Source organism: Gossypium raimondii, chromosome 7 (assembly GCF_025698545.1).
Source record: "Gossypium raimondii isolate GPD5lz chromosome 7, ASM2569854v1, whole genome shotgun sequence".
In the NCBI taxonomy this organism is placed as follows: Eukaryota; Viridiplantae; Streptophyta; class Magnoliopsida; order Malvales; family Malvaceae; genus Gossypium; species Gossypium raimondii.
Genome location: NC_068571.1, coordinates 25,978,242 through 25,990,127, shown reverse-complemented (window position 1 = coordinate 25,990,127; position 11,886 = coordinate 25,978,242). Strand labels below are relative to the sequence as shown.

General features: G+C 32.6%; 2 protein-coding genes across 5 annotated transcripts; both read right to left on the bottom strand.

Moving 5' to 3' along the window:
- Nucleotides 1–237: 237 nt before the first annotated feature.
- On the bottom strand, nucleotides 238–3,217 carry LOC105798547 (uncharacterized). 4 transcript variants are annotated; one of them, XM_052634022.1, is made up of 5 exons: nucleotides 2,825–3,217; nucleotides 2,279–2,394; nucleotides 1,781–1,912; nucleotides 1,179–1,298; nucleotides 238–639 (listed from the first exon to the last, which is right to left on the bottom strand). In XM_052634022.1, the coding sequence occupies exons 1-5, from the start codon at nucleotides 3,114–3,116 to the stop codon at nucleotides 628–630; spliced, it is 672 nt and encodes a 223-aa protein (XP_052489982.1). In that variant the 5' UTR covers nucleotides 3,117–3,217; the 3' UTR covers nucleotides 238–627. The 4 variants fall into 4 exon arrangements, 2 of the variants coding, with proteins under 2 accessions (XP_052489982.1, XP_052489983.1); XM_052634023.1 differs by having other exon boundaries at nucleotides 1,179–1,295; nucleotides 2,825–3,216; XR_008198074.1 differs by lacking the exon at nucleotides 2,279–2,394 and having other exon boundaries at nucleotides 2,825–3,215.
- Nucleotides 3,218–5,984: 2,767 nt separating this feature from the next.
- Nucleotides 5,985–10,002, bottom strand: LOC105798571 (alcohol dehydrogenase class-3). Its single transcript, XM_052633183.1, is given in 10 exon segments — nucleotides 5,985–6,325; nucleotides 6,412–6,573; nucleotides 6,656–6,813; nucleotides 6,994–7,025; nucleotides 8,246–8,301; nucleotides 8,478–8,560; nucleotides 8,723–9,048; nucleotides 9,148–9,194; nucleotides 9,602–9,738; nucleotides 9,839–10,002. Coding segments are annotated over 10 exon segments (1,152 nt in total). The 5' UTR covers nucleotides 9,873–10,002; the 3' UTR covers nucleotides 5,985–6,208.
- Between the last annotated feature and the right edge of the window lie 1,884 nt (nucleotides 10,003–11,886).

The window sequence follows — 11,886 nt, the reverse complement described above, 5'->3', positions numbered from 1 at the left end:
TTATAATTACAAATAAAATTGTGGAAAAATAAAAATATAAAACCAGTTTTTTATTAGTTGTGATTTTATATCGATTCAATTGAAATATAATACAAATGACAATCTAAAATAAATGTATTATTTTCAACCTAAAACATTAACTTGAAGCTTCAATTTTATTATGTCAATCAAACCTTCATTTTGTTCTTATATAAGTTATTAATAAATATAATTATTTTGGGATGTAACATAATCCAATAGATTATAAAACCTGTAGGTTTTATCATTATGTAGTTTTTGTATCAATACAATCATGAAATTTACAGACTACATCGTGGGAAGTTAGCCATATCAATGGTATCATCATCCCTGCCTCACTCACTTATCACCCCAGCACTGCTGGAAATAGTTTACATAGAAAGTACATGTTTTCCTAATCCCCCGACCCCCCGTTTCATCGAGTCGTGATAATCAACTTCAAGTTGGATTTCTCTGCATGTTTGGATTAACAGGTGCAAGATCAGAGCTAAAGTACCTTCACCTTGACAAATTTCATTGTGTTACATTAGCAAGATGTCCTTGGCGCGCTGAAAGCATTCGCCATGAGAATCTTGTATGCCAAAAACGACTTCTGCTTGCTCTTTTCGGCTAACCCACATCCTGATACCAGCCAAAACAAAACTGTCGGTTTAGATTCGAACATCTATATTTGAAGAAATATGATGTATCTTTATTGTTCTCTAGACTGATAGCAAGACTCGTGATTATTTAGCATGGGTGCATATTAAATGATGAAGACATCGGTATTAAATATCAACTGATGCATTTTGTGTTTGCTAGTAATGACTCGAAGTAGAAGATTCCTTTTACGACATAGCAGGAAAAAAAGGAAAAAGGAAAAGCTTCAACCCCATGTTTTATCTCCTACCTTTCAAAGACATATTCTCTGTTTCATTTGAAATAAAAAATCATCAAGAAACGGAGATAGTGAGACTACTATAAAGAAAATGTTAGCCATATCAATAGGTTTCACCCAATGGTTGTATGTATGCTGGAACAACTATAAAGAAAATGACACAAGTGGCAAAACAGAGAAACCATGTATAAGGCAAATCAACTAATCTGGTTGCACAGTGAATGAAGAACAAATGGTTCAAATATATATATAAACTCAGAAAACTACAGCTCGAGTGACCAACCGATTCCAAAGGCCTCTGATGCATCAGTGGTGGAACAATGGCAGTGCTTTGATTTATGGAACCGCCAATTTGGCAGGGTCTGGAATGTACTTCACTATCAGTTGTGCCAACACCCGACTGCTGGATCCCAGAGAACATTAGTTAATCACAATGCAATTAATGAAAAAAATAGCAAACCACCCCCCTTAAATTAACACATATACATCAAGAGATTACACAGAATAATTATAAATTAATCACACTTTTTATAATCCATGACCACTAAAAAGAGTTTTTCCAGATTAGAACTTTCCTAAATTTTTCTATTAGGTAGTATGTACAAATGTACAAGTTATATCAACTACAAGGCACAATAAGCAATTAAGTCCAAACTTCTACTCCCTTCTAAATCAAGATATGACTCGTCGTAGTACTTCAACCAGGCTAATTGGACAAATCACTTCGAATTATGTACAAGGCGGTAATTTCTACAGAACAATTTTAAAAGATCTTCACTCACTTCTAAGAAAGATACAGGACCAGAAGACAAAGCCATACGACAAAAAATGAACTTTAAACATTGGGAACATGAATAACCAGAGAAAGATTTAAATAGTTCATACATTTGATAGGCCTTTGATCTGTACAATTATGATTGTAATATCATCGGTTTGATTTTCAAGCTCCAACCAACGTTTATAGGAATCTCCAGCAATTGCAGCACAAGCATCGCTAGGATCTTTGTATGCCGCCGCCTGAAATAAGAAAATTATAAATTTTTCAAAGAAATGCTCAAATTATGTCTCAAATATCTTTTGAAACCAGATGGAACCATAGATTGTTACATCTGAGAGAAGCCACTTATAAATGACAATGGGTTAATTTATTGATAATATCAGTAATTGGAGCGGTCAACTAATAGTTCAAAAAGCAAAAGACAGCAAATTCTTTTGAACTTTCCTTTTCAGGTTTACTTATAAAACTCAATAGCGTAAAACAAGTTTACTTATAAATTGTTTTTCAATAAACATGCATTAAAATCTAATGTATAAGAAACTTTAGCGGTGGCCTGCAAATCAAAAGCAAGTATAAGCAAATGGATGATGTATAGATAGATATACCATGGCATTATAAAGCAAATGGGAAAAGTAAGGGTAATTTATAGATTCCAAAGATTCACATGTATCGCACCATGTTGACAACAGTTTGGCTTGAGAGAAACTCGAAAACTCCATCACTTGCAACAACAAAGAAAAGATGACTGGGTGTAAGCCTAGCAATAGAAATCTCAGGAACTGCCATAAAATTTGACCTTAAAAATTAATTTACATAGCAATCAGAGAACAAGACTATTTCTTTCATCTAAGAAATGCCACAAATTAGAGCTAATCAAGGATTTGAAATTTCAGAAACCCTATCTACAGCCATTCAAATGAAAATAGAAATTCAAGCTCTCCCCGATCTCACAAAATCCCATTTGCTCTTCCATTTTTCACAGGTAATAGGCGTAGAATGAAACAAAGCACCGTTTGTTGCAACTGGTTGCCGAATTTGTTGGAAGTTGCCGGATTTTCCATACGAGTTCACACATATTTTGATGAATTACAGGCAGAAAATCAAAGGTAGAAGCACCATAAAAGAGAGGGAAAAAAACACTGTTAATATACCTTTGAAATTCAAAGGTAGAAGACGTTTGTAGCTTCCCTCTAACCTCTGATTCTGGAAATGGGTGGAGCCGTGGAGGACCGGAGGTGGATCGGTGGAGGTGGATTGGTGCCGGAGGTGAAGGTTGATTTTCGAATTGAGGAAAAAAGGGAGGAGGGCAGTCGGGGTTAGGGATTCTGATTTGGGGAATAGGGGAAACGGGAAATGGGTGTTAAAGACTTGTTTAGAGAGGGAGCTGGAAAGAGTCGAGGGACCGCGCTGGTTGAAGAAGACTGGGAGGGTAAAACAGGGCATAGAAATTGGGAACCCTAAAACGGAAGCTAAACTGAGAAAATGGAAGGGAATAGAAAGCAGCAAAATTGGCGTAATGGAGGCGTAATGTAATAAGCCCGTAGTAGGGCATTACACCCAACTAAACAGCTGAATATGTGGGGCCCACGTAATAGGGCTATAATTACTATCGCTTATTTTAAAAGTTGTATTAGTGAAGGGTCGGTTGTCCTACCATTTGGGTGGTACAATTAACATTGATAAGTTGGAAGTATGGTGTATTAAAAGTAATGATTCTTTAAAGATGAAATATTGAGTAATATTGGGCATTTGAGAGAAATGAGAAATTATTTTAATTTGTAATATTATGATTTTATCATTCAAATTTAACATTTTTCAAAATTTTTTATTAATTTATTTTTGAAATTTTAGGAATCAAAATTTAAGTTGTAATGTTTAATAAATGTCGTGACAAGGACTTTTCACAAAGAAAACACTTATACCATTTCAAATGGAGTAAAAATCATTTGGTAAATTTATTATTATTTATAAAAAAAACTTGAATTATCAGTGAGTTTGTATACCATTGTTAATAAAGCAACTATTTTGTATAAACAAAAATATTTTATTTTACCATTTTATTTCCTTTAATGATTTGAAAGAACTCATGGAAAACAAATAGATATAATTTCTTTATTAAGGATAATTATATTAAGATAAATGCAATTATATACTTCACTTATATTTTGAGAAGAAATCCACTTATATTGGTGTAAAATTAATGTAGTTTTGCAGATTTCATATCTTTTCTTTGTTAATATTTTAACTATTCAACCATTAAATTTATCGATATAATTGTACTTGACATGCATGTAAAATTTTTAACTGACGATATTTCTATCATATCGATCTAACATATTATATATTAATATTTATTGAACCCTTGAAAGTATTTTTCTTACATAAAATTTGACATACATAAATTATATGACTAGAATATGAAATATGATTATAATATTAATCATAAAAGATATGAATTAGTTTTACAATGTGAGTGGATCTCTTCTCTTTACTTTGTATTATTTATATTTTAATTAATTTTATTTTGTTAGATATTATTCATCTTATTAGTAATGCCAAAACAATATTTTCAACATAAAAAATGAAAAAGTATAATATGAAAAATATATCATTCTCAAGTAGCTAATTGTTTTATTTTATTTATTTCTTTTTTTTATTTTTTTTACCTTTTTATAAATTAATCATCAACAATTTCATGGCGACAAGAAAGACGAAGTTGCAGCAATTGGTGGCACAAAAACCGGAAATGGAGAAGGCTTCGAAAGCAGAGTTTAAAGAAAACGGCGAATGCTTGAGAGAGGAGCAAGCGCAAAATTTGAAGAGATCGAAAGACGATGCAATCAACTGAAACAAGAAACCCAAATGCTGACGAAACAATCAGCCATGACCCAAATCAGGCTCGCTCTCATCTTCAGCATCTACAAGGCCCCACAAGGTGGATGTCTCGCTGAAGCCTGTAAGCACTTTCACTTCCTTACCTTCTCTTACATTAAATTAGAAAAAGAAACTGGTGATCCTAATTTGTTTCTACGTTTTAAATTTTGCTGGCTTGCAGTGAAGTTGTTGCCGAAATGAAAACACAGAGAAGGAAAACAGGCGGACTGCAGCAACCCAGAAAACATGCAGGCAGGTCTCATGTTTGTAGATAGTAACATAAATATTACTTGAAAAACATGCATTATCTTTTCGGTTTTGTGTATTCAAATCGAATTTTCAATCACTTGTAAAACATGTAATGCCCATTGATCTCAAACATATTAATAGTAGGATTGTTTCTGTTAAAAACGGTACAAAATATCACTTCATCTTTGAAGCTTTCCTATGATTATATGTTCCAGGTTTACGTATCATTTCATGATATTTCCTTGTTGCAGTGTTTTTATGTAGTTTCAAAAAGATCAAGCTTTTATATGGAATGCAAAGCAAGGACATGTTTGCTATGGTTTTTCATGTTTCATGTGGGATTTAGTTTTAGAACAAAGACAAACAGCAACAAAATATAACATCTATCTGTATTTCCAACAGTTTGAGTCAACTATGTGTGGTGTTACTCAATTGACATTCTTATTTTTATAAACTTAAATATGCATGTTTTTCCGATTTAAGGGTCTTGAGAATTTTATGAGTAGTAAGAATTGTATATATATAAAGCTAAGTAGGCATTATCTTTTATTTAAAAATTTGCTTAGTAAATGCATCTCAAAATGGTTTATGAAATTTTCTTCAAATTTGACTAAGTGAAAATTCGGGTAAATGTATTTTACAATAAATTCGAGGCAAATAAATGTTTTCTGCAGTCTCTTTTGCCTGAAGATTTTATATTAAAAAATCAACTTAATTTTTAGGTCTATAAGCATAGAGATTGATGGTATATTTAAACCTTAAGTTTTCAATCAAAGTTGGCTCATAAATTTTTTTAACTTTTGAAGTGAAAGGGTAATAAAGAAAATAAAATTGTAAAAAAATGTAATTAATTACACAATGCGTAAATGTAAAAAGCCAAGTTTTTAAAATAAAACTAAATTAACGAAATGTATACATATTAAGAGTTAAACTTACCATTATGCCAATTTTAAAAATTGCTATTGTTAATCCACTAGTGACCAAAATTGAATAACTGGGTGCCCATTTTATAATTTTTCATAGTTAAGTGACCCAAAAAGAAATTTACTGACAGTTCGGTAACCATTTTGTAACTTTTCAAATGGCCAATAAATAAATTTACTAGTTTACCCTAAAAGTTATTAGGAAATGGAAAAAACAACAATCTGTTATCTATATCTGATAATGACCAATGCTATAATGCAAACATTTCCAGAAGATCAATGTTTTATTCATGCATAAACCTCCTTAGTCGTAGTTTCTCTTTTAGCATCACAAAGCAGACATTTCCAAAAGGTAGAATTAGAAGCAGTTTGTTCCAACACATTATAGTTTCTATTTGTAAGTAAATGGCAACAGAGTACATGCCTTTCCTGATGAAGGATGGGCATGGAGTTCTTCACAGGTCACCCCTTCGATTCACACATACAGCCTCATTCGTGCATCTTCAGCACACATCGGAGGCAACCCCCTTCATGCATCAGATCAAATGCCTTGTTAATCTCTCCGAGGGTCAAGTTGTGGGTAATGTACTCATCGATTTTGATTTCCTGGAACAGAACATGGGAGTATAATGAAAAAAATGCCACTCATAAAACAGGTTTAAATATATAAAATGCATATAAACTATATTTACCTTCTTCATGTACTTGTCCACAAGCCAGGGCACTTGGGAGCGGCTCTTGAAGCCACCGAAAGCAGTCCCTTTCCAAACACGACCAGTAACCAGTTGAAAAGGTCGAGTAGATATCTCCTGACCTGATGCTGCAACACCGATGATGACTGATGTTCCCCACCCCTGAAAGTTTCTTAGGTTCCATTAAAAGTGACCTGCCATTTTACAAAATCATTATTGCTCTAGAATTTCAGCAAGCACTTACCTTGTGACAGCATTCCAAAGCAGCCCTCATGACAGAGACATTTCCAATACACTCAAAACTGTAATCAACACCACCATCCGTGAGATCAACAAGGACCTGCTGAATCGGTTTATCATAGTCCTTTGGATTCACAAACTCTGTAACTCCAAAATTCTTTGCTGCGAGTTTCAATTTGCAAAAATACATTCATATACATGCATAAATAGAAGTAACACAAGATTTATTACAAAAAAGATAAGCTTAACAATAACCTCCCATTTTCTAGCAAACTGCATACTGAATATCTCATATTAATATTAATAAAATACTTTGAGCATTATTATTCATACATTACTTACCTATATCAAACTTTTTGTTGTCAATATCGACGCTAGGGGTGAGCATTCGATCGAATCGAATCGAATCGAATCAAAAATTTTCGAGTTAATCGAGTTTTCGAATCTCATTTTATCATCCTAACTTTATTTGAAGTTTTCTCGAATCGAGTCGAGTGAGATGGAATTCGAATCGAATATATTTGTTCGAGTTAGATTTTAAAAAATAATTTTGGGTCCTTGTAACCATTGTCACCCATCGTAATAAAATTTGTCCACCTTAATCAAATTTTTATTAACTTTCATCACCTCATAATTTATTTATTTATTTTTATATCTTGGTTAGCTTATTTGTTTGCTTAGTTGTTTCAATTATCTTGATTCTTGTCACTATGTATTTTGGAATTAAAATATATTAAATATAAAAATATAATTTTTAATAAAATTTATTTTAAAAATAAAATTTGAAATTGATACCAATATAAAATTTTAACACGAATATTTTATGGCATAATTAAGAATTCAATTTTAATATAAATATTCAATATGACTAAACAATTCAATAATATAAATAATATAAAATGTGAAATTTAATTTAATAATATAAATAGTATATATAAATAAAATTATTACTATTTATGTTTAGTGATTTTTGGATAATTTTGATTTTTATTTGAGAGTAAAGGGTGAGAAGTAAAAGTTTAGGGAAAAATAAAAAGTTTTGGGGAATAAAAGTTTGAGGAAAGTAAATAGGGGAGTAAAATTTTGGAGGAAAATATTAAAAAAAATTTTGAGGGGGAGGGTTTGGGGTAGATGGGAGGTGGGATGGGAAGAGAATAAAAGTTTTAGGGAAAAGTGGGAGGAGTAAAATTTTGGGGAAAATAAAAAGTTTTGAGGGTTTTGAGAGTAAAATTTTGAAAAAAAATGAATGGAAGAGTAAAATTTTGTTGGGAAATGGATTTTGGGTAGATTGGGGCTTGGGAGGAGGAGTAAAAGTTTTGGGGAAAAGTGGGAAGGAGTAAAAGTTTTGAGGGAAAAGTAAAAAAGTTTGGGAGTTTAGGGTAAAACTGTAAAATATTATAGTTTGATATTCGAATTATTCGAATTATTCGAATTATTCGAGTTATTCGAATTCGAAAACTCAACTCGATTGAACTCGAAATTGAAAAAAAATTGAGTTGATTGAATAACTCGATTAACTCGAATAACTCGATTCGTTTAACTCGAAATTCGAATTTTTTTTCGATTTTTTCGAGTTGAATCGAATTTTGCTCACCCCTAATCGACGCCAATTATTCTCGAGGCACCAGCTGATTTTGCACCCTCTGCAACCTGCAACATTGTGATCAAAAGAGTAGATAAATAAACAATTTAACATCTGGCACCAAAAATTAAACAACAGTGGCAATAACAAACATATTGAACAGAACCAAAAAAGATAACTAGAAGTTCATAATAAACAGTTTTAATACGTTTCCTAATAAGTGAGATGGATATTTGAAACATACCGCAAGACCAACAGTCCCAAGGCCAAAAATAGCAACAATAGCCCCTGGTTCAACTTTGGCTGTGTTCCACACTGCTCCAAGCCCTACACAACACAAAGCATATATAAATACGATAGTTCGTGCAAAAGGACAAATTTATAAACCATATACACTGTCAAATAAAAAATTGAATTGTTATCCATTTAGATGATCACATATAGAATTCCAAATTCCTTAAACAATGGAAGAGTTAAACAAATGCATACCGGTCGGGACACCACATCCAAGAAGGCATACTTTGTCCAAAGGAGCTTGCGGGTCAACCTTTGCAACACTAACATCATGTACAACAGTGTACTGGCTAAATGTTGAGGTACCCATGAAATGGTAGATTGGTTTTCCATTTATTGAGAATCGGCTCTTGCGATCATTCATCATGATTCCAGCTCCAGTGGCCATCCTAACTTTGCCGCATAAGTTTGTCTTCCCTGATTTGCAGAACTTGCATTCTTTGCATTCTGCCTGGTAACAAGGGATGACATGATCACCTGGTTGAACTTCAGTTACACCTTCACCAACACTTTCTACTATCCTGTGGTGAAAAATTCAAACAAAACTCCCTCTTTAGCAATCAAAAACGAACATAAACTATAAGAAGTAATAAGAAACAAAGAAAGAAAAACCAGCGTACCCAGCAGCCTCATGACCAAGAATGCATGGGAATAGACCCTCAGGATCCTTGCAAACAAAGCATGATAAACATCAGAACTAAGCAGAGGAATTGGCAAATGCCAAAAAAGAAGTAAACAACATAAACCGGATTAGATTAATCATTTATCATTGTAACTACTAGAGGAAACAATATATTATATACACACTCATGAGTCATGACTCATCAATAGAATTTCAGTGCAACTTCACATTTCCAGAAAGTCGTGAAATGAACATAGAACAATATTATGCACATCTTTCTTATCTAAAAGCAAAAATACAGGATCAGCGAAATACAATGCTGATAAACTTTCAACCAAAAGGTTAGATGAAAGAAAAAACAATGAAATCGTTTTATTTAAAAAGTAAGTTTAAGCAAGCAACTAAGATGTAGAAATGCAAGATAAAGGGGAAAAAGAAGAGGAAAAAAAAACCTTTCCGCTCCAAGTGTAGGCATCAGTGTGGCAGAGAGCAGTGAAGAGAATCTTGACCCGAACCTCACCGGCTTGCGGCGGAGCCACCTGGACATCCTCAATGACAAGCGGCTTGTTCGGTTCATAAGCCACCGCAGCTTCACAATCACAGCCGCATCGGTATTGTAATCATTAGGGTTCCGAAACAAGTAGCAAATGCATGATCGGAAAAAGATGAGATGAGATGAAAGAGTGTACCTTTGCAAGTGATGACTTCGCCTGCCGTAGCCATTGGTGAAAACAAAGAAGAAGATCAGACGAAATGACTTTTTTGAGGTTGAGGGAGGACAAAACGTCTAATGAAGCAGTGTTGGTAGAGATAGGAGAGCAGAGACGAATGAAATCCACTTATACTGAAATTGGTGGTGTTTGTTTGCCTTTGGATTCTAATCACTCACCGGATTTTTTAAACCCGCACCGCACTCCCTCCTATTTTCCTTTTTAATTTCTCTTTTTCAACATTAATGGTCAATTTGTTTGTCAGTAAAATATTTTCCGTAAAATAAATTTTAGAAAATATTTTATTTTTCTGTAAAATAATTTACAGAAAATATTTTCTGGTGTTTGGATGAATCTGTGTAAAATATTTTCTGCTGTTTGGCAGATTTCCTGAAAATATTTTCTGGAAAAGTTGTTTTTACATATATTAATATATATTAATAAATTTTATATTTTAAATTGTTTTTACATATATTACAATGATTTATTTATAATAATACTCAATTATTAAGCTACAATATTAACCGTCATAAATTGAAAACAACTAATATCAAATAAATTATTTGTAATTATGTTAAAAATAAAAAATAAGGATTGAATAATTATAAATTTTAGCTTGGAAACCACAATGAATACTAGAAATTAATAATATAATCCAAATACATAATTAGTAGTACACGACATAGTAACAACATTGTCCAAGTGCATAATATTACACCACATAAAAGTATCAATATCTTCAACCTTGAGAAAATTTTTGAAGCCAAATTTTTTTATGCTTCTTACTTTTAACTAAAAAAGCTTTGGCCTCGGATTCATGACTCACTAGATAATCAAACACAGAACACAAGAAGTCATCATCAAATCCTTCTTCCTTCATCGACATCACTTGTTCGTAAAGCTGTGATGTCTTATCGGCAGTAAATTGTTCCAAAGCATTAGCAATTTTGCCAAGTTGTTCACCCACAAATTTAATTTGTTCATCAAAGACACTTTCTTGAACACTTTTTCTTTTACGTTTGGATGTGCTAGATGAAGATACATTTGTTCTTACCTCTTCAGCCTCTTCATTGTCGCAGTCTACAGGCATTGAATCTTCATTACCATCATCCAAATCTATGTCAGCAAATGTTCTGGCAAAACTCCCTGTTGCCATATCTTTGCCAACAACCGAAGCCATTTCATCATAATGATCAATGCTTTTATTCAAAAATGGTTCATACTTCTTATATGCCTGTTGGATATTATACACAATTAGAATAACAAGTAAAAAACAATTGAAATATACTTAACATATATATACATATATTACCATCACTGCTGCATCATATGTCGCTCTATCACATGTGATCATTTTCATGTTATCATCCCATCCAAAACCACTTTCACCTCGAATTTTGCATATAATCTGTCACTGGTTTTTTACTGTCCTCAAATGATTTTCCACATGCTTCGCATCGTATTGGACTTGGAATCTTTCAGAAATGGCGTTAACAACTCGATTAATAGAAACTGCTTTGAAAGTATTAGAAGGCTTATTTCCTTTTCGAGCCTCCTCTGCTAGAATTTCAAGGAAAACATGTTCCATCGATTTTGTCCACCTGAATTGCTTGGAGGTCCCTTCTTTGTTGCCCTTACCCATTCTACAAAATAATTTTCATTGTCAATCATTTCAATATCCAACAAGCTTAAAACATAATAATAAATTCAATATCCAACAAGCTTAAAACATAATCAATATCTAACAAATTCAAGACATATATCAAAATCCAACAAACTAAAATTTCAATATCATCATCCAACCAACATTTACAAAAAAAAACAATTTTAATACTAAAACATACATAACATAGAAACAATAACCCTAAGCCCTAAACCTAAATATTTCTAGCCATATAATTAGTCCACATAATTTGTGCAATTTCATCTCTCTTAGCAGACCATTCTCTTGCTTCTTGTCTTTCTTCTCGCTCCGTGAGAGTTGGTATTATCAAATCAGACTCAGACGCCTCGTATAATCCTTGATT